The sequence below is a fragment of the Muscardinus avellanarius genome, assembly GCF_963383645.1.
Source record: "Muscardinus avellanarius genome assembly, chromosome: 4".
Taxonomy (NCBI): Eukaryota; Metazoa; Chordata; class Mammalia; order Rodentia; family Gliridae; genus Muscardinus; species Muscardinus avellanarius.
In genome coordinates, this window is record NC_137789.1 from 105,381,857 (window position 1) to 105,400,761 (window position 18,905).

Below are 18,905 nucleotides of genomic sequence, written 5' to 3' on the forward strand. Positions count from 1 at the left end.
GCATTTAAATAGTTGTTATACTGAGCTGGGCGTGGTGGCACACGCTTGTAATCCCAGCATTACGGAGGTTGAGACTGGAGGATTACGGTTCGAGGACAGCCTCAGCTACTTAGTGAGGCCCTCTGCAACTCAGTGAGACCCGGTTTCAAAATAAAGAATAAAAAAATAGGGCAGGGCAGGGGGTGTAACTCGGAGGTCAAATGCCCCTGGGTTCCAGCCCCAGCCCCGCAAAAAAAAAAAAAAAAAAAAAAAAAAAAAAAAAAAGTTGTTATACTGAAATTTTAAAGGGGTATTGACCTCAATTGTTTCTCTCAAATGTCTGTGACCCATGGTTGGACCCACAGATTCAGAGGCTGGACTCTATGTGGGCAAGCTGCCGTCACCTCTCCCCTGCACTGCTGAGGGGAGGAGCTCCTAACTGGCTCTGCTATTTCTCTCCTGCGCTCTTCTCATTTATTTTCAACACAGCAGTCAGAGGGGTCCTGTCAGGCTCTGATACTGCTCTGTCCAAAACCCTGAGCTGGGTGTGGCAGTGCACACCTGTAATCCCAATACTTGGGAGGCTGAGACAGGAGGATCTCTGGTAGGAGGCCAGTATCAACAACTTAGCAAGACCCTGCTTCCAAATAAAAAATAAAAAGGGGGTGTAGCTCAGAGAACACCTCTGGGTTCAATCTCCAGTACCAAAAAACAAACAAAACAAAAGCCCGCCCTGGGTGCCGGCCACCACTATGACAAGTTTCTCCCTGCCTGGCCTCTCTTCTCTTCTCTGCCCTTCTCCCACTCTGCTCCGGCCAGGCTGGCCTCTTTCCTGCCTGTTGTGAGAATATAATTCCATCTTTTCTATCAAAGGAATAGCCTGAGTTAGGCTCCGTTTTGTAGAACCACCATTGTGCAACCTTGTGTGCACTTATATTTTTGTAAAGCTAGTAATTCCTGGAAATTGTCAGTGCCAACCCTTCTCCTGGCATCCCCTTTGGCCAATGGAGGAGAGATTCTGAGGCTCTATTCCCACCAATAGGAGCACAGCGCAGAAGCCCCCCCCCCCAAATAAAATGCCCCGTGATTTTCCGCCATGCTCTTCCTGCAAGCCTGACTTACTGGTGGCAGGACCCCTTTCTGCAAAAAGTAAAACTCGCCTTGCAGTCAAATTCTTTTCTTATGATGTCACAGAAATTTATTTCTAACACTGTCAGCACGGACACCTCTGCCCGCGCTGCCAAATGCTCTTTCATCTCCTGTACTGGCGATCACCAGGCGCCTGCCTGCCGCCCTCCCCCGACTCACACCGTCTGGCTGTGCCGGGCGGGCCTCGTTAGCTGGCAGATTGTTCATCTCATCACTGACATATGAGCGCCCACCTTGTCTCCCCAGCCCCCAGAAGAGGCTTGCAAGTGAAGCAGGACTGGCTAAGAAAATGAATGAAAGCTCACGGTGGGCGCTCCTGGTGACTGTCAGCTGTGACTGCTGCCCACCTCACCTTCTCTGTGGGAACGTCAGGCGCTCCTGTCTGCTGCCAGCGTGCACCCGCTGGCATCTGTCAGAGGTGGCCACCCGCTGCCAGATCACACATGCTTGAAAGGGTTTGGAGGCTCCATTTTGGACCTGTGAGAGGACTGGTCCTCTAAGCCTCCTTCCAGGGGACCCAGGCTAAGAACAGCTGTGCAGGGGAACCTCCCAGAGCCTTCCTGGCAGACTGAGCTGCCTGGAGCATCGCGCTGGCCCAGACAAGCACCGCAAGCTGGCGCCTGCATTTGCGTGCTTCCTCCAAGCTAATGGTAGAAGGAGCCGGGTGCCTTTGATGGTCGTCCGACCGAGTGCCACAGCCTGTGGATGAGCGCTGGCCAGGGAGGGCGAGGCTGGGCTCCACCTGGGATTCTGCCAACATGCCTATTCTGCATGACAGATGAAGTCTATTGAGCAGACAGATGGAAGTGTGGCTGGGGAGCCACCAGGTGCTGCACACACTGCTGGGCTGGTGTGTGCCTGGCCTTAGTGGCTGGAACCCCTACCTGTCTGCTCCCTACCAGCCATATCCGCTGCTTAGTTTCCTCTTCTTGTCTTATTTGGTTTTTTGTCTTTTACATGGCAAATATGCAGGCACCCAGACAAGTATTTAAAGCAGCCCAGCATGGGGTTACATGCCTGTAATCTCAGTGCTGGGGAGGCTGAGACAGAGAGGAACACAAATCCAAGGCCGGCCTCAGCAACGCAGCGAAACCCTGTTTCAAAATAAAAATTGCAAAGGGCTGGGAGTGTAGCCCAGAGGTAGAAAACCCCTGGGTATAATCAATCCCTAGTAACACACACACACACACACACACACACACACACACACACACACAGTGTTCTTAAAGCATAAAGGTGCAGATTAACATGTTATTGCAAAATGAACACTCTTGTAACTGTTACTTAAATCAGGAAGAGAACATTCCAGAACCCTTATGCCCCTCCCCCACTCTTTCTTACCATCTCCCCTCCTGCTGGCATGAACTCTGTGGCATTCATTTCTTAGCTTCATGTTTTTTTCTGCCTAACTAGCCACTAATACTATAGTTTTCTCCTGCCTGATAGTTCACCTTCATCTAAATGGAATCATACACCATGTTACTTTTGGAGGGTTTTTTGGGGGGAGTTTCCTTAGTTTCACTTTTTTTTTTTTTTTTTTGGTTTGTTTGTTTTTTTGTTTTTGGAACTAGGGACTGCACCCAGCGGCATTCTACCTCTGGGCTATTCCCCCAGCCCTTTTTATTTTGCTAAGTTGCCGAGGGTTTCACTAAGTGGCTGAAGCTGGCCTCACACCTGCGATCCTCCTGTCTCAGGCCCTCCAGAACTGGGAAGACGGGTGTGCAATGTCGCTTTTAGTTCCACATCGTTTCAAGGTTGCATGCATGTTGTTAGGTAGAGTTGTAGTGAATTCTGTTGCTGTGAAGTTTCCCTTTGTAAGGATGAACCATTGCTGTCCACCCATTGCACTGTGGGTGGGCACTTGGGCTGGGGTCAGCCAGACATCTGATGTGTCCAACTCTCCTGCTGCAGCTGCACACACATTTCGATATGGGACCAGTGATGCTGAGCACCACTAACCAGTTCGCCGGTCATGAGCATGAGGGCGGCTTCTTTTGAAAAATGCTCATTCTTGTCTCTTGCCTGTGTTCCTACTGGCTCATCCATCTTTCCCTTATTCATTCGTAGGAGTTTGGAGAGCAAGTTATTTCATGTTGCAAATACCTTCCAACCTATCTCTCTTTCGTGTGTGTGTGTGTGTGTGTGTGTGTGTGTGTGTGTTTTACTAAGGATTGAATCCAGGGGCATTCTACCTCTGGGCTTCAATCCCAACTTTATTTTATTTTTTATTTGGCAACAGGGTCTCACTAAGTGTCAGAGGACCTCACTAACTTGCTGAGGCTGGCTGTGAACTTGCTAGCCTCCTGTCTCAGCCTCCCAGGTCCAGAGGTTACAGGTGTGTACCACCATGCCCAGCTATCTTTTTAGTCTCTCACTCTACCTTTTGAAGAACAAATGCCCTTTGTTTTATGAAGTACAATTTAATCAATGTTTTCCTAAAAGATTTATGCTTTTCGTTGAGTCATTTTAACAATGTTTGTTCCTGTGGGGAGTGTTGGTGCACACCTGTAATCACACCAACTCAAGAGGCTGAGGCAGGAGAATCACAGGTTCAAGGCCAGCCTGGGCAACTTAGTAAGGCCCTGACTTAAGATAAAAAGGGCTGGGGGTGTAGCTCTGATAGAGCACCCCTGGGTTCAATCCATAGTACTAAAAATAGAAAATTAAAAAAAAAATTCTACCCCAAGGTTAAGATGCTACTTTTCCACCTCTCATATGTCAAATTCCAGCCATGTGGGAGTCTGTTTATGGGATTATTTTGTTCTATAGATTCATGTCCAACAACTACAGAGACCGCAGCCGCAGTCTGCTATAGCCTCCTTCTGTGCTGCATCTGGACAACAGGCAAATACTGCAGCTCCGCCTTCAGCACCCGCGGCTGGCCACTGCCCCCTTCCTCCACGCCCATTCTGCCATATGCAGGACCGCTTGTCCCATCACTGACCCGCTCTGCTGTGGCCATTCTTGTCTCTCTGTGGTCACTCCACCATGGTGGTCAGAGCGCTCTCTCTCTATATTAAGTGAAGTTCTATCCATCTCCTTCTCAGTGCTCCCGCTGGTGACCCAGGACCCATTGTAAGGCCCAGCAGTAATGGGGGGAAAGCAGACCCCTGTGCAGACCACTTCACACCTCCCCAGCCTCCTCCATAAGCCCCCAGTTCCCAGGGCCCATCCTCCCTCGGGGCCTCTGCACTCGCTGGTCCTTCTGCTGATGCTTTTGAGCCCCCGCCCAGGCTCTCCCAGCCACTTCCTTAAGCCTGCTGGGCCACTCTGTCTAACGACATCCCTGCCCTCCTCTCACTGAGCTTTTATTTTGCTTCCTTGCATCTCTTACTCCTGGACATTACTAGACACATCTCTTACAGACATGGAGAGGAGGGAAGGGCGGAGGTGTGGCCTCTGTTGCTGGCCCCCAGCCCCTAGGGCCTGCTATGGAACCTGGTACCTCTTGAGCACTGATAAATGCTTTTGAATAGAGGAATATATGCAAGCTAATGGAAATTGTTGCTTTAAGATCAGAGGCAGGGGTGTCTTTGGGGGACAGGATGCATCCCCCTGTGGCCAGAGTAAGGCCCAGCAGTGATGGGGGAAAGCAGACCCCTGTGCAGAGCACTGCACACCTCCCCAGCACTTGGCAGGAAGTCTGAACAGGACACAAGCATGCCAAAGGCCCGGGCCTGGGCCTGGAAGCTGGTCTGTTTGGAGAAGTGGACATGGTTGGTACTGGGCTCAAGGGAGCCACTTGAGGGCCAGGCTGCCCTCAGACTCGCAGGACACGGCCAGCGAGTGCCCCGTGAGAGGGAGCTCGGGGCTCAGGGTGGAGGGGGCGAGATTACCTGCAGCCAAGGGTTCTAGAGGGCGGGCACGCGAGCTACGGGCAGTACCTCCGCCAAGCGGGGCCCAGATGACCCGGCGGATGGCCTGCACCCAGTCCTCCATGTCACGCTGGGAGCTGGCCATGAGCAGCAGCACCTCGGGGTTGGCTGGCACCTTCTCCCGCTCGCCGGCACCACCTGCAAGACAGGAGACAAGGCTCACTGAAGGGCCCCGTGGAGACGTCGGGTGCCCACCGCTATGGCTCAGACGCCTGGGGGCTCCGCTCCAGCCTCCCAGCAAAACCTGCCTCTGGGCCATTTTCTGGCCAATCTCTTTCAACCCTCATATGCTTTTTCTCCTGTAAGCTTGCTTTATCGCATCAAAATAGAAACCACTAAAATTATCTCAGGGCACAATTAAAAGAAGAAAAAAAAGTACACAGACTTTCGGCCAGCTCCGAGAAGTTCACTCCCCAGCAGTAGCCTTGCAGTGTGTGCTGTTTATTCAACATTATGCCACTCACTTTAAGCTCACATTCCAACATCACTAGTGTGTGTGCGTGCGTGCATGTGTGTGTGTGTGTGCGTGTGTGTGCGTGTGTGTGTGTGCGCGCACGCGTGTGTTACTGGGAATTGAATCCAGGGCATTCTGTCTCTGAGCTACACCCCCAGTACTTTTTTGTTTTTTATTTTGAAACAGGGTTTTGTGAAGTTGCTGAGGCTGGCCTGAGATTACAGGTGTATACCACTGGACCCAGCTCCATCTTTAACTGCTGAAACTGGCCTCAAACCTGCAATCCTCCAGTCTCAGCCTCCCAGGTACTGGGATTACAAGTGTGTACCACTGTGCCGCCTTCACTACCTGTTTTAATTTTGGCTCTGACTTGACAGCCTCCCCTTTCCATCCTGAAGATGAGACCAGATTCTCAGTATGTATCAACAGTATAGAGGCCGATGTTTAATCAGGATGGAGCAAAGAGCTGTGGATTCCTCTACCTGCCATGCACAGCTAGACACTGGGTCCATTTTCTCCCTTCCTTATTTCCTTTTCTTTCTTTCTTTCCTTCCTTTTCTTTCTTTCTTTCTTTTTTTTTTTTTTTTTTGGTGTGTGTGTGTGTGTGTTACTGGGGATTGAACCCAGGAGTGTTCTACCTCTAAGCTATACCCTCAGTCCTATTTTTAAATTATTTTTATTATATTTTTATATTTATTTATTTTTAGTACTGGGAATTGAACACAGGGACATTCTACCTCCAAGAGATACCCCTAGCCCCATTTTAATTTTATTTCAAAACAGGGCCTCATTAAATTGCTAAGGCGGGCCTTGAACCTGTGATCCTCCCGGCTCTATCTCTAAAGGTGGAAAGATGAGACACTCGGCTGCTTGTTTCCTGATTTCTCCCCACCCAGGAGCTCTGCGGGTCTCTAGTTTTCATGTGGAGGTTAATTAACCTTTTTTTTTTTTTTTTGGCACTGGGAATTGAACCCATAGGCATTCTACCTCTGAGGTATACCTCCAGCCCTGTTTTATTTTTACTTTGAAACACGGTCTCGCTAGGTTGATGAGAGTCTCCCTACTTGCCAAGGCTAGCTTTGAACCTGTGATCCTCCTGTTTCAGCCTCCCAAGTACTGGGATTACGAGCTAGCACCACCATGCCTGGCTTGTGAATTAATCTTTGAGATATGAAAAAAACTAATTTATGTTGAGTTCCATTGGCAATTTAAGTTTTTTGCTTTCTTTCTTTCTTTTTTTTTTTTTTTCAGTGCTGGGGACTGAACCTAGGGCCTTACTCATGGTGGATAAGCACTCTCTACCACTGAGCCCGCCGTCCGCATTTTATAGGTGAAGAGACTAAGGCACAGAGTGATTAAGTAACTTGCATGAACTCACACAGCTATTAAATGGCAGAGCTGGGGATTCCAGGGCCCATCCATGGCCCTGGGCTCTTAGCCACCAGCCCACGAGAGCACGACAGCCCGCTGGACACAGCACAGGGGGCCTCCTCACAGAGGGGTGCAACAATCAAGAAGTGGAGGCTGGGGAGCAGGCTGGAGAGGCAGGGGTGGGGGCAAAGCTCAGGAGGGCTGGGAGAGAGGGGACAACACTGCCAGGGCCCTGGGGTCTCAGGACACACACAGGCCCTGCTTGCCTGGACTCCTGCAGCTAGTGGGCAGCAGAGCCAAGTGTGGGGAGGAAGGGAGCTTGAGGTCCAGAGTTTGCTCCTTAGAGAGTTTGTTTATAAGATTTACTAGGTGTTTGGGCATGATGGCACTGCCTGTGATCCCAGTACTTGGGAAGCTGAGACAGGAGGATCATAGGTTTGAGGCCAGCCTCAGCAACTTAATGAGACCCAGTTTTGAAATAAAAATAAAATAGGGCTGGGGTTGTAGATCAGAGGTAGAATGCCCTTGGTTTCCAGAAACACACACACACACACACACACACACACACACACACACACACACACGTCAGGTGACTCCAGAGTGCTCAGTATGGAGCCAACATTCCCCTTCACTGAGGGACCCTCTGGCTGCTGTGTCCCATGCCCCACCAGCCCTGCCACTCTCCAGTCCAGCAGGTGCCCAGGCACTGCCCCCCGTCACTCAGGCATGTGCCGGAAAACAGAGAGAGTACTGCGCATGTGTATATAATCCCAGTCCTTGGGAGGCTGAGGCAGGAGGATCACAGGTCCAAAGCCAGCCTCAGCAACTTAGTGAGACCCTGTTTCAAATAACAAACAAGCTGAGACAGGAGGATCCGGGTTCACATACAGCCTCAGCTACTTAGTGAGGCCCTCTGCAACTCAATGAGACCCTGTTTCAAAATACAGAATAAAAAATAGGGCTGGGGGTGTAGCTCGGAGGTAGAATGGCCCTGGATTCCATCCCCAGTAATGCAAAAATAAATAAATAAATAAATAAATAAACATAAAAAATAAAAACCAAAAAGGGCTGAAGTATAGCTCTGAGGTAGTCATCCTTGGGTTCAATCCCCAGTGCCACAAAAGACAAGACCAAAGCCTGCAGCAGCGTCGCCCACCCGGCCGCCGGCCCCTCTCCAGGCTCCGTTACTGCGGTCCAAAGCACTGCGTCTGATCGCGTGGACGCCTGTTTGTTGTCAGCTTGCCCTCGTGTTGCGTTTTGCTTTGTTGTTTTGTGGTACTGGGGATGAACCCAAGGGGTTCTCTGCTATTGAGCTCCACCCCCACCCCTATTAATTAATTAATAAATTAATAGGTCTTGTTAATTCACTGACTTTTTTTTTTTTGCGGGTCTGGTGATGGAATCCAGGGGCATTTGACTTCTGAGCTACACCCCCTGCCCTATTTTTTAATCTTTATTTTTAAACCGGGTTTCACTGAGCTGCAGAGGGCCTCACTAAGTAGCTGAGGCTGTCCACGAACCATGATCCTCTAGGTCTCAGCCTCCCGAATGCTGGGATTACAAGGGTGCACCACCACGCTCGGCTAATTCACTGACCTTTTAACCTCTCAGCCTCCCAAGTACTGATATCACAGGCCTGCACCACTGGGCCCAGCCAAGAACCGCTTTCAACTTCTCTATATGAAAAGTTTCATAATAAGGAAAAAGAGCAAATGAAAGCATTTTTTTGGGGGGGGTGGTACTGGGGTTCCTGGAAGCCCTTCTACCTCTGGGCTACACTCCCAGACCTATTTTTGCATTTTTATTTGGAAACAGGGTCTCCTAAGCCAGCGCGCGGGGCTAGCTTCGAACCTGCGCGATCCTCCTGTCTCTGCCTCCCAAGCGCGGGGATTACAAGCGTGAGCCACCACGCCCGGCTAAATGAAAGCATTTTTATATACCACTGTGCCCCAAATGTCATGATGAAAAAGTTTTCATTCTGCCTGTAATTAATCAAAGTGCACATCTGACTCAGCCATCTTCTACCAGGCTTTATGGAAAATGTTAAGATAGACCCATTGCCATTCATTCTACTGACTGCCCAGGGGACAGGAAGCCCCGGCAACCCAATTCCCAGGGGTAAAACCCAATGTCAGGGATACACAGTCCCTACAGCATGGTCCTTAAATGACATATGTATAATACCTGTACTTGGGAGGCTGAGACAGGAGGATCAAGGTTTTGAGGGCAGCCTCACCAACTTAGTGAGGCCCTGTTTTAAAATAAAAAAATAAAAAGGGCTAGGGGTATAGCTCAGAGGTAGAGTGCCCCTGGTTTCAATCCCCAGCACCACTATCACCGGGGGAAAAAAAAAACCACGCAACAATTATATATACATATTTATATGTATATATATACACATACACTATGAACTACATGTGCAATTTTAAATGTTTTAGTAGCCACATTAAAAGGCTTAAAAAACTAAAAAGAAACAAGTTTAATTATTATTTATTAACTTTTTGGTGTTGGGATAGAACCCAGAGCCTCATATGTGCTAAGCAGGTACTCAACCGCTGAGCTAAATCCCAGCCCCAGGTGTAATTATTATTAATAACAAATTCCATTTATTCCAATACTTTCCAAACAGGATCATTTCAGCATGTAATTAAAAATTACTGAGTTTTAAAAATATATTTATACTAAGTCTTAAAAACCCAGTTATATTTAAACACTAATAGCACATCTCAGTTTGGGCTAGTCACATTTCATGACCTTGGTAGCCACACGCAGCTGGTGGCTACAGTACTGGACAGCTCTAGGGCAGCGTAGATGGCGGTGTCACCGGTGGGGTACATTGCCTTTGAGTGACCATTTGCTACCGACCATATCCCCAAGACATGGTGTATTGAAGGCAGGGTCATGGCACCCTCAGGGACCCTGAGACCTGCCTTGTGTGTGGCCAGCTCTGGACTGTGAGCCAGCTAGAGGTGGCCACACAGGATCCTCAGGGACAGCCTCGCCAACCATCCCTGTGGGGAGCCTGGGCCAGGCCAAACCAGCCCGTAGGTCCTTCCCTTTCCTCCTTGGAGCCAGAAAACACCACATTCCCTTCTAGGCCAACTTGCCCGCCCTCCCTGTCTGCCCAGCCTGGTATCTCTGCAGCATACCTGGGACCCTGGCCGGCCACTTACCACTGGGCGGGCGCCTGGCCCTCTTCAGATGCTTGGCAGGGCAGAAGGGCATGGTGAGAGGCAAGGCCTCCAGGAGCAGGGCCGGGAGGCGGGGGCCGCTCTGGCCCTGGGCTCTGGACTGTGGCCTTTTGACTTTTCAGGGGAACTTCTGCATTTTTCAGCCTCTGCGGGCTGGGAATGTCCAGGGCAGGGCAAAGAGGACCTGCAGGATCCCTTTGGTCCTCCCTTGGAGGTCTGGTGTACTAGAGGAGGTAGAGGGAGGACACAGAAACCACAGGGCAGGTCCTCTGTAGATACTCCTCTGCCCTGCGCCCCTCCCCCAGGGCCTGGTGAGGAGCACAGGACCAGGCATCCTCCTACCCTGCTCCCCAGCACAGGGGAGGGCCACTCCCTCTCCCTGGCCAGGGCTGCAGATCCACGAGGACACGGGGAACACTAAATCAAGCACTTACTGAACATGTGCTCAGAAGCCAGGTACTTAGTCTTTCCAAGCCCCGTCCAGAACACAGAGGTCAGAACCTGGACCTACCTCCTGTGGTTCTGGTAGAGAATGAATGAGACAGAGAGCCCATGCCAGGTATGGATCTTGTGTGGTGACCTCATTCATACCCTTTTAGGAAACCAGCTACCACCTTGGGACAAAGGAAGCAGGAGCCAGCTAGCAACATCCACCCCTTCCGGACACAGTGTGAGGACCTGGGCTCCAGAGCATCTCTGCTGGGGCAGAAATGGGCACCACACTGTGGTCAGTGAAGACACAATAAGCTGTTTGATGCCACCTGCCTATTTGAGTAACTCCCTCATTTGTCCGTCCGTCCATCCATCCATCCATCCATCCATCCATCCATCTAAAAGAAAAGTAACCAATCAAGCACCAACACAGCTGCTTACCTCCTTGGAGGCACCTCCAGCTCCTGGAATAAAGTGCTGCTCTGATGTGGCCCTGGGGCTCTCGGCCCCAACCTCTTCTCCACTCGCCCACTTACTGCCCCAGCCGCCCCAGCTCCCTTTCTCTCCTAGCTCATGGCTGGCTTGTAGCTTTCCCCCCTCCAGCTGAGTCTTCGTACTCTCACAAATCCACATTCTCCTCTGGGTGCCTCCAGTCTCAGGCTTTACATGCTGCCCCCAAGCTCCACAGACTTACATATCCACTGCTCCCCTGCCCTCCAGACTGGTGCGAAACCCATTTTCAGATGTGCCTGCCCCTCGGCGCTGGGCTCACCCCACTTTCTAGTTACTCAAACTGAAACTGGAAATGTCCTAGGCTCCACCATCCCTCACATCTCACATCATTCTCGTCTGCAAATCCCACTGGTTTTTCCTTTCAAATTGAATTTTTTTTTTTTTATGGTACCTCCTGGTCCACCCACCTCCTGCCCAATGGCTCTCTCACTGCCTTTACTCTGCAGAACATAGCTTGGCTGGAGTGTGTGGTGTGCACACAAGCTTACTGCAGTTCTCCTGAAAGCTGACCTTGCCCCGGTTCTCCCAGTACCTCAGGGATTATCCCAGTGTCTGGACAGCAGTAGGAACTCCATGAATAGTGGTGGTCATTGTGAGGCACCTGGAGGGCTCTGCAGAGTGACAGGTACTCTGTATTAATTAAAATATCTGAGCTGAGCATAGTGGCACAGGCCTATAATCCAATACTTGGGAAGCTGAGACAGGAGGATTGCAGGTTTGAAGCCAGTCTTGGCAACTTTGTGAGGCTCTCATCAATTTAGCAAGACCTTGTTTCCAAATAAAAAATAAAACAGGGCTAGGGTTATAGCTTAAAGGTAGAATGCCCCTGGGCTCAATCCTCAGCATGACAAAAAGGGAAATAAATCTTCAATGGTTTGGATTTAGAATGTCTCCCCAGCCCTCATGAAAACAAGGTAGCAATGTTGGGAGTGGGTCTTGGTGACTAAGGAGGAGTCCTGAGGATGTGGCCTTGGGGATTATAAATTCTTCCTCTTCCCCTGCTTGCTCTCTGCTTACAGCTTCCACAGTGTGAGAGTGGAGCCCTGTGCTCCCCGCTCTTCACTTCCTGCTGCCATGACCTGAACTCCACAGACTTGGCCTCACATGGACTGAAGCCCTGAAATCTCCAAAAACTGTGAGCAAATAAATCTTCCTTTCTCGAAGTTATGTGGTCAGTCATTTTGGATTAAGGCAGTGAGAATGTTGACTGAGACAATATCCAACCTTGGGCTGAGGGCATGGCTGGGTGCGAAGCCCAGGGTTACATCCCCAGCACATACATAAATACATACATACATACTTAAATACATAAATAAATAATCAAATCCAACTTTGGTTGAGAGATTACTCTCATGAACTGAGAACAGTTCTAAGAATTTGAATGTTTTAGCCCTAGCTCCTCACAGCAGTCCTGTATAGTGGTACGATTATGACACACATTTCACAGATGAGAAAACAGAGGCCAAGGGATGGTGGAGTCCAAGGTCACATGACAGGTTAGGCGGAGCTTGCTGTCTGGAGCTAGTCACTAACGGAAACTGCTTGTCTTCTAAAGCAGTGGTCACCTGCACCCACTTTTGGGGCTGAGGATCTGAAGCCCCTGAGCATTTGGTGGCCCTGGCTTTATCCTAGGGCAGGATGCCTGTAAGACGACCTCCAGTGCCACTGTTTCCTGTATGTATGGTCACCCCTCCTGAATGTGGGGTGGACCTAGTAATTTTTCTTTTCTTTTTTGGTATTGGTGATTGAACCCAGGGGCAAACTACCTCCAGGCTATACCCCAGCCCTTTTTACATTTTATTTATTTATTTATTTATTTATTTATTTATTTATTTTGCAGTACTGGGGGTGGAACCCAGGGGTATTCTACCTCCATGCTATACCCTCAGCCCTATTTTTTCTTCTTTATTTTGAAACAGGGTCTCACTGAGTTGCAAAGGATCTCACTAAGTAGCTGAAGCTGTGCGCAAACCATGATCCTCCTATCTCATCCTCCCAAATGTTGGTATTACAAGCGTGCGCCACCACGCCTGGCACTGGTTTTTATTTTGAAACAGGGTCTCGCTAAGTTGCTGAGACTGCCCTCCAATCTGTAATTCTCCTGTCTTAGCCTCCCATGTATTGAGATTATAGGGGTGTGCCACCTTGTCTGGCTTTAATAACTTGCTTTTAATGAATAAAACATGGCAGAAAGTGCCCCTTCTGAGATGAAGTTACAGAGAGGCTGTGGATCTGCCTCTGGGAGTTACTGTGTATCCCCGAAAAAGAAGAGGCAACCCCTAGCGTAGGTCCCAACTTTCACAAAGCTCCTTGCAGGTAACTTCTATCTCAGCCTGAAATTTAGAACCACCTGTTCTGTGTTCTGACAAGAAAGATGGCTTTCTGTGAAGACAGGACAGCACTGCCTGCGCAGGACATGGACCTGCAGAGTCCCCTCTCCATCTGCCCCCATCGATGCAGTGGCCACTCTGGCCAGACCACATGCCTTCCAGCTGTGCTTCTGTTGCACATGGAACTCTGTGGCCTGTCCCTTCTCCCTGGGACACACCACCTGAGATTGCACTTACCTCTAAAAAAACAACAAAAGCCTCCGAACAGAGGTGTGCTGGGTCTTGTGTGTCTGGGGCTCCTGGGATCCCAAATCAAGGTCTGAGTGGCTCCTCCTCCCTAGAGCCAGGAGGTACTGAAATGGCTCACACAGAGGAAGCATGTCCCTGAGCATCCCTGACCTCAGTCCCCAAAGACTTAGAGCCCGGGCCCAAGCAGGCCCACAGCAGCCTGCCCACGGCCAGCCCTCCTGCTGTCTCTGGAAAGTGCTTGTACTCTGCTCTGGGCATGCAGTAACAACTTTCGATGAACGGGAGCCAAATGTCACACTCCCGCTGGCCCAAGGCAGGCGGTGGCACAACACACATGCTCCATGTTTCAGAACTCAGCAAGGCCCAGATGACGAGGCACAGAACCAGTGAAACAGTGGAGGAAGGTCTCAGCCAGCACAGGAGATGGAGGGTGGATGGGGAACTCTGCAAGACGGAATCCCAGGAAGCCATTAAAAGATAGAGCCCAGTGTGATGGCTCATGTTTGCAATCCCTGCATTCAGGAGACTGAGACAGGAAGATCATAGGTTCCCAGCCAGCCTCAGCTACTTAGTGAGGCCCTCTGCAACTTAGTGAAACCCTGTTTCAAAATAAGGAATAAGCCGGGGCGTGGTGGCGCACGCTTGTAATCCCCGCGCTTGGGAGGCAGAGACAGGAGGATCGCGTAGGTTCGAAGTCAGCTGCGTTGGCTAAGAGACCCTGTTTCCAAAAATAAAAAAGTATAAAATAGGTCTGGGAGTGTAGCCTGGAGGTAGAAGGGCTTCCAGGAACCCCAGTACCACCAAAAAAAAAAGGAATAATAAAAAAATAAAGTTGAGGGTGTAGCTTGGAGGTACACCCCAAGCTACCAAAAAAACAGTTCTACCAAAAAAACAACAAAAAAAAGACACACACTTGCTGCATGTCCAAGATTTCAGAAGAAATGAAAAACTGTTATCCTAAGACTAGCAGTAGAGCTACTGAGATACCAGGAAGGGTTCCTTTTTCTTTTTTTGGTACGAGGGATTGAACCCAGGGCCACCCTACCTCTGACATACACCCTCAGCACTTTGTATTTTTATTTTCAAATAGAGTCCTATTAAGCTCCTGGGCGCTGGCCTTGAACCTGTGATCCTCCTGTCTCAAACTCTTAAGTGCTGTGTGCCGACAGCACCTGGCTCGAGAGAAGGGTTCTTGAAAGGGCACATGGGAAGGGTCCCCTCCTCATGTCAAAGAAGGTCCCCATCTAGAGAGCCGTCTTCACTGAGGGGTGTGTTCCACCTGTGGGCACTTGCTGCATCCTGTGTCCTGGGGAAGTACAAGCACCTGCTGGCACTGAGTCGCTAACCCAGGAGCTGCCCAACTCTGGGCGCCCGGGATGTGACACTGTCCCCTCCGTCTCAGTGCCTATCTGCAGGTGGCGGCCTCCAGCACGGGGCCTGAGAACCACGAGGTCAGACGGCCTGTCCACCAGCTGCCAGGGAAAGCAGGGAGGTGGCATGCCAGTCACACTGGTAGAACTGCAACCTGGGTCCACAGGAAGACTTCAGGGGCACTTGACAACATACAGCATCCATTTGGATAAAAGTTCTCTATTCTTTGGGAACAGGCAATCCTCCTCCTATACAGACTCATTCAAAGTCAACACTGCTCCAGTGGAGAGCTTTGGCAGCATCCGTGTGGGGGCTGGTGCCAACCCGAGCGTGTCCCCGTGGCCTAACATTTTTCCAGAAGTATTCACCAATGCAGCTGTTCAGGAGAAGGCATGCAAACTGTCAAAGCAGTGATCCCTGTTACCCTGGCACTTGGGAGGCTGAGACTGGAGGACTGCAAGTTTGATGCCAGCCTTAGCAATTTAGAGAGAACCTCAACAACTTAGCGAGACCCAATTTCAAAATAAAGAATAAAATTACTGGCGGTGTAGCTCAGAGGTAGAATGCCCCTGGGTTCAATCCCCAACACCACTAAGTGTGTGGAGAAAGAAAGAAAGAAAGAAAGAAAGAAAGAAAGAAAGAAAGAAAGAAAGAAAGAAAGAAAGAAAAGAATGGAAGGAAGGAAGGAAGGAAGAGGTAGGACAGTATTATTGCTGCGATGGCTGTTTTTTTTAGATTAACTGTTTGTATGTGCAGAAAAAACGAACTAAAAAAACATTATAAGCAATGAGAGAATCCAGTGTTAGCCAGCTGCACAATAGAAAGCACAATCTACTTGTAAATTAGAGAAAACAGAAATGTGTGCCAGGTAGCCAGGCGTGGTGGCGCACGCTTGTGATCCCCACGCTTGGGAGGCTGAGACAGGAGGATCACACGGGTTCGAAGCCAGCCACAGCCACTTAGTGAGGCTCTCAGCAACTTAGTGAGACCCCATTTCCAAGTAAAATATAAAAAAGGTCTGGGAGTATAGCCTAGAGGTAGAAAGCCTCTGGGTTCCACCCACAGTACCACAAAAAAAAAAAAAAAGAAAAAAAAAGAAGAAATGTGTGCCAGGTATGTTAGAATGTGCAACACGAGATGTCAATTCTTCCTAATTTAGTCTGTAAATTTAACACTATTAATAAATTACTAATAGTGCCAGGTATGGTGGTTCATGCCCATAGTCCCAACACCTGGGAAGCTGAGACAGGAAGATCACAGGTTCAAGTCCAGCCTCAATTTAGGGAGCCCCTGTTTCAAAATAAATATAGCTTAGAGGTACAATGCCCCTGGGTTCAATCCCCAGTGCCAGAAGAAAAAATAAATGCAAGTTGATTGTAAAATTTATAAGTAAAAATAGCAAATGCATTTCTCCCTTTTTAAAAACTTTACTTTGAAACAGGGTCTTGCTAAGTTGGTGAGGCTGGCCTTGAACTTACAACTCTCCTGTCTCAGTAGCCCAAATTGCTGGGATTAAGATTGTGTGCCACTGGGCCCAGCCCTCCCAAGTATTTTCAATCACCTTTTGGTGACTTTTAATATAAGTGCTAAATAATGCTTGTTATATTGTATTGTTTAGGGAATACTGACAAGAAAAAAAAAGTTTTTACATGTCATGTACAGGAGGATTTTTTTCTGAATAGTTTCAATCTGAAGTTCGTTGAACCCAAGAATGTGGAACCCCTAGATATGGAGAGCTGAGTGTACTAACTGAAGAAATTAGGTACATGTGTCATAAAAGAAAAAGAAGGTAGAGAACTATGTTAAGTGGGATGACACATTATTATGTGTGAAAAGAAAACTCAGAAGGACAGGCTAGCCAGGCATGGTGGCACACGCCTGTAATCCCAATATTTGGGAGGCTGATAAAGGAGGATCATGGATTTGAGGCCAGCCTCTGCAACTTAGTGAGGACCTCAGCAACTTAGCAAGTCCCTGTTTCAAAATAAAAATAAAAAATAAAACGGGTTGGGTGTGTGGCTCTGTGATAGAGCACCCCTACAATCAAATATCACCAAAGCACCTAAACAAAAACAACAACAATAAAAACCACACAGGTAGCCAGGTGTGGTGACGCACGCTTGTAATCCCAGCATTTGGGAGGCTGAAACAGGAGGATTGCGGTTCATGGACAGCCTCAGCTACTACTTAGTGAGGCCCTCTGCAACTCAGTGAGACCCTGTTTCAAAATAAAGAATAAAAAAATAGGGCTGGGGGTGTAGCTTGGAGGTAGAATGCCCCTGGGTTCCATCCCCAGTACTACAAACACACACACACACACACACACACACACACACACACACGTACATGGATATGTGTATTTCTACAGTGACTGGACAGGGGAACCCGGGGGCTTGGTTCTGGAGGGAGGAGGAGGGGCCAGGAGCAGAGGAGAAGTGACTGCTCCCTGGAGACTCTGAAGGGTGCTCAGTGTTCTCACACAGGCGTGAGTGACGTTCTTGATCAACATTGGCCGTAGCTGCTGGGTTTGCACCTGGGGAAGTCAGGCCTGTCCTGAACTTGGAGAACTTTAAATTTAAGAAAATTCCCCAAATGTCCTCCACCTGTTTTCACTCCCAGTTCCCTTTCTGCCAGCCTGTCATTGTTGCAGAGTTTCATTTTCTAAGAGTACTGACTCCCCGGGAATCTTCTGGGGTTTTGGGGACGGCTGGGTCTTCAGGGAATGTGTGTGTGGCATTGCACCGGGGCAGCACCCCGTGGGAGAGTTGGACTTGTGATCTTTCTCCCAGGGACACCGGCAGAAGTGACCGGGGGCAGGGGCAGGCTGGGGAATGCCCGGTGTGACCAGAGGCTGCCCCAGGAGAGCAAGCTGACCTCCTCCAGCCCTAGCAAGAATCCCACCGGTGACCTCTCCTCTCTGGAGAGGTGTCCAGTTCCGGCCTCCCATTGAGCTTCCTCAAGCACCTCTGCAGCCCGGCTACTGCTCCCCATCTCAGGGGACACGCCTACATGCCACCCACCTTCTGGTCCCTAGGCTATACCAGACACTGTGCCACATGCCAGGGACACAAGCTGATGTCAGCTTCAGAAGGATTAGCAAGGCCCCACAGTGGTGGCTGTCACTATGACTACCACGCCACCACCCTGCTGACACCAGGTGCCCTGCCCAGTGGCTCTGTGCAGCACACAGCAGGATTGTCTGCGGTGCCAAAGATGCCCAAGGGCGTTTCCCAGGTCCAGGTTGCAGCGGATGCTGCAGCTGCGATTTGTATCCAAGTGGCCTCCAAGTCCATGCCCAGCTCCTGCAGGCCCTCCTGGGGCTCCCCTTCTTGGGCTCCAAGAGGCATCTCTGCAAATCTCACACATCTCAGAATATTTTGTTCCAGGCGGGTACCCATCCACACTTTGTTAAATGAACCCTATGTCTAATGAGGCGCAGGTAACCTATGCCTCTTGTGATTCTGGGTGGCTATCAAGAAAGCTTTGTGCCTTCTAATACTGCGTTTCTTTTTTAATTTTTATTTGTTCACTGGGGATTGAACCCAGGGGCGTTCTACCACTGAGCTATACCCTCAGTCCTATTTTTAAATTTTGAAACAGGGTCTTGCGAAATTGTTGAGGCTAGTCTCAACCGGAGATCCTCCTGTCTCCGCCTCCCAAGTGCTGGGGTTACAGGTATGCACCCCCACGCCCACCTAGGCTGCCACAGATACTTCTTGAGACTCTACTGAGCTTCGCTCATGCAGTTGGCAACAGAAAGTGCGAGGGTGAAGATCCCATCTCTCCTGGGGAGAGAAGGACAGAGGACGGGGAGCAAAAGACAGAGGTGAGCTTGCTTAGGGTGCTGGGCCAGTGAGGTGTGGTGGGACGGCCAGTCTGTAGAGGACTTCCTGAGCTGGAAACTATGGGGCAAGAGGGGCTGGCTTTCTTCCTCAGACCTGCTGGCTTTCTTCCTCAGACCTGGTGGAGGCGCCGGGGGATGGGTGCAGGT

The 18,905-nt window shown here is 49.7% G+C and overlaps 1 protein-coding gene across 1 annotated transcript in view; it reads right to left on the bottom strand.

Moving 5' to 3' along the window:
* The window catches only part of ARHGAP22 (Rho GTPase activating protein 22), a gene marked incomplete at both ends in the record, with an annotated part of 150,566 nt that overhangs the window by 24,891 nt on the left and 106,770 nt on the right, over positions 1–18,905 (bottom strand). Inside the window, one exon of the mRNA XM_080694482.1 lies at positions 5,013–5,141. Within this exon, the coding sequence (XP_080550608.1) occupies positions 5,013–5,141 (129 nt within the window). The remainder of the gene's footprint in view (positions 1–5,012; positions 5,142–18,905) is intronic.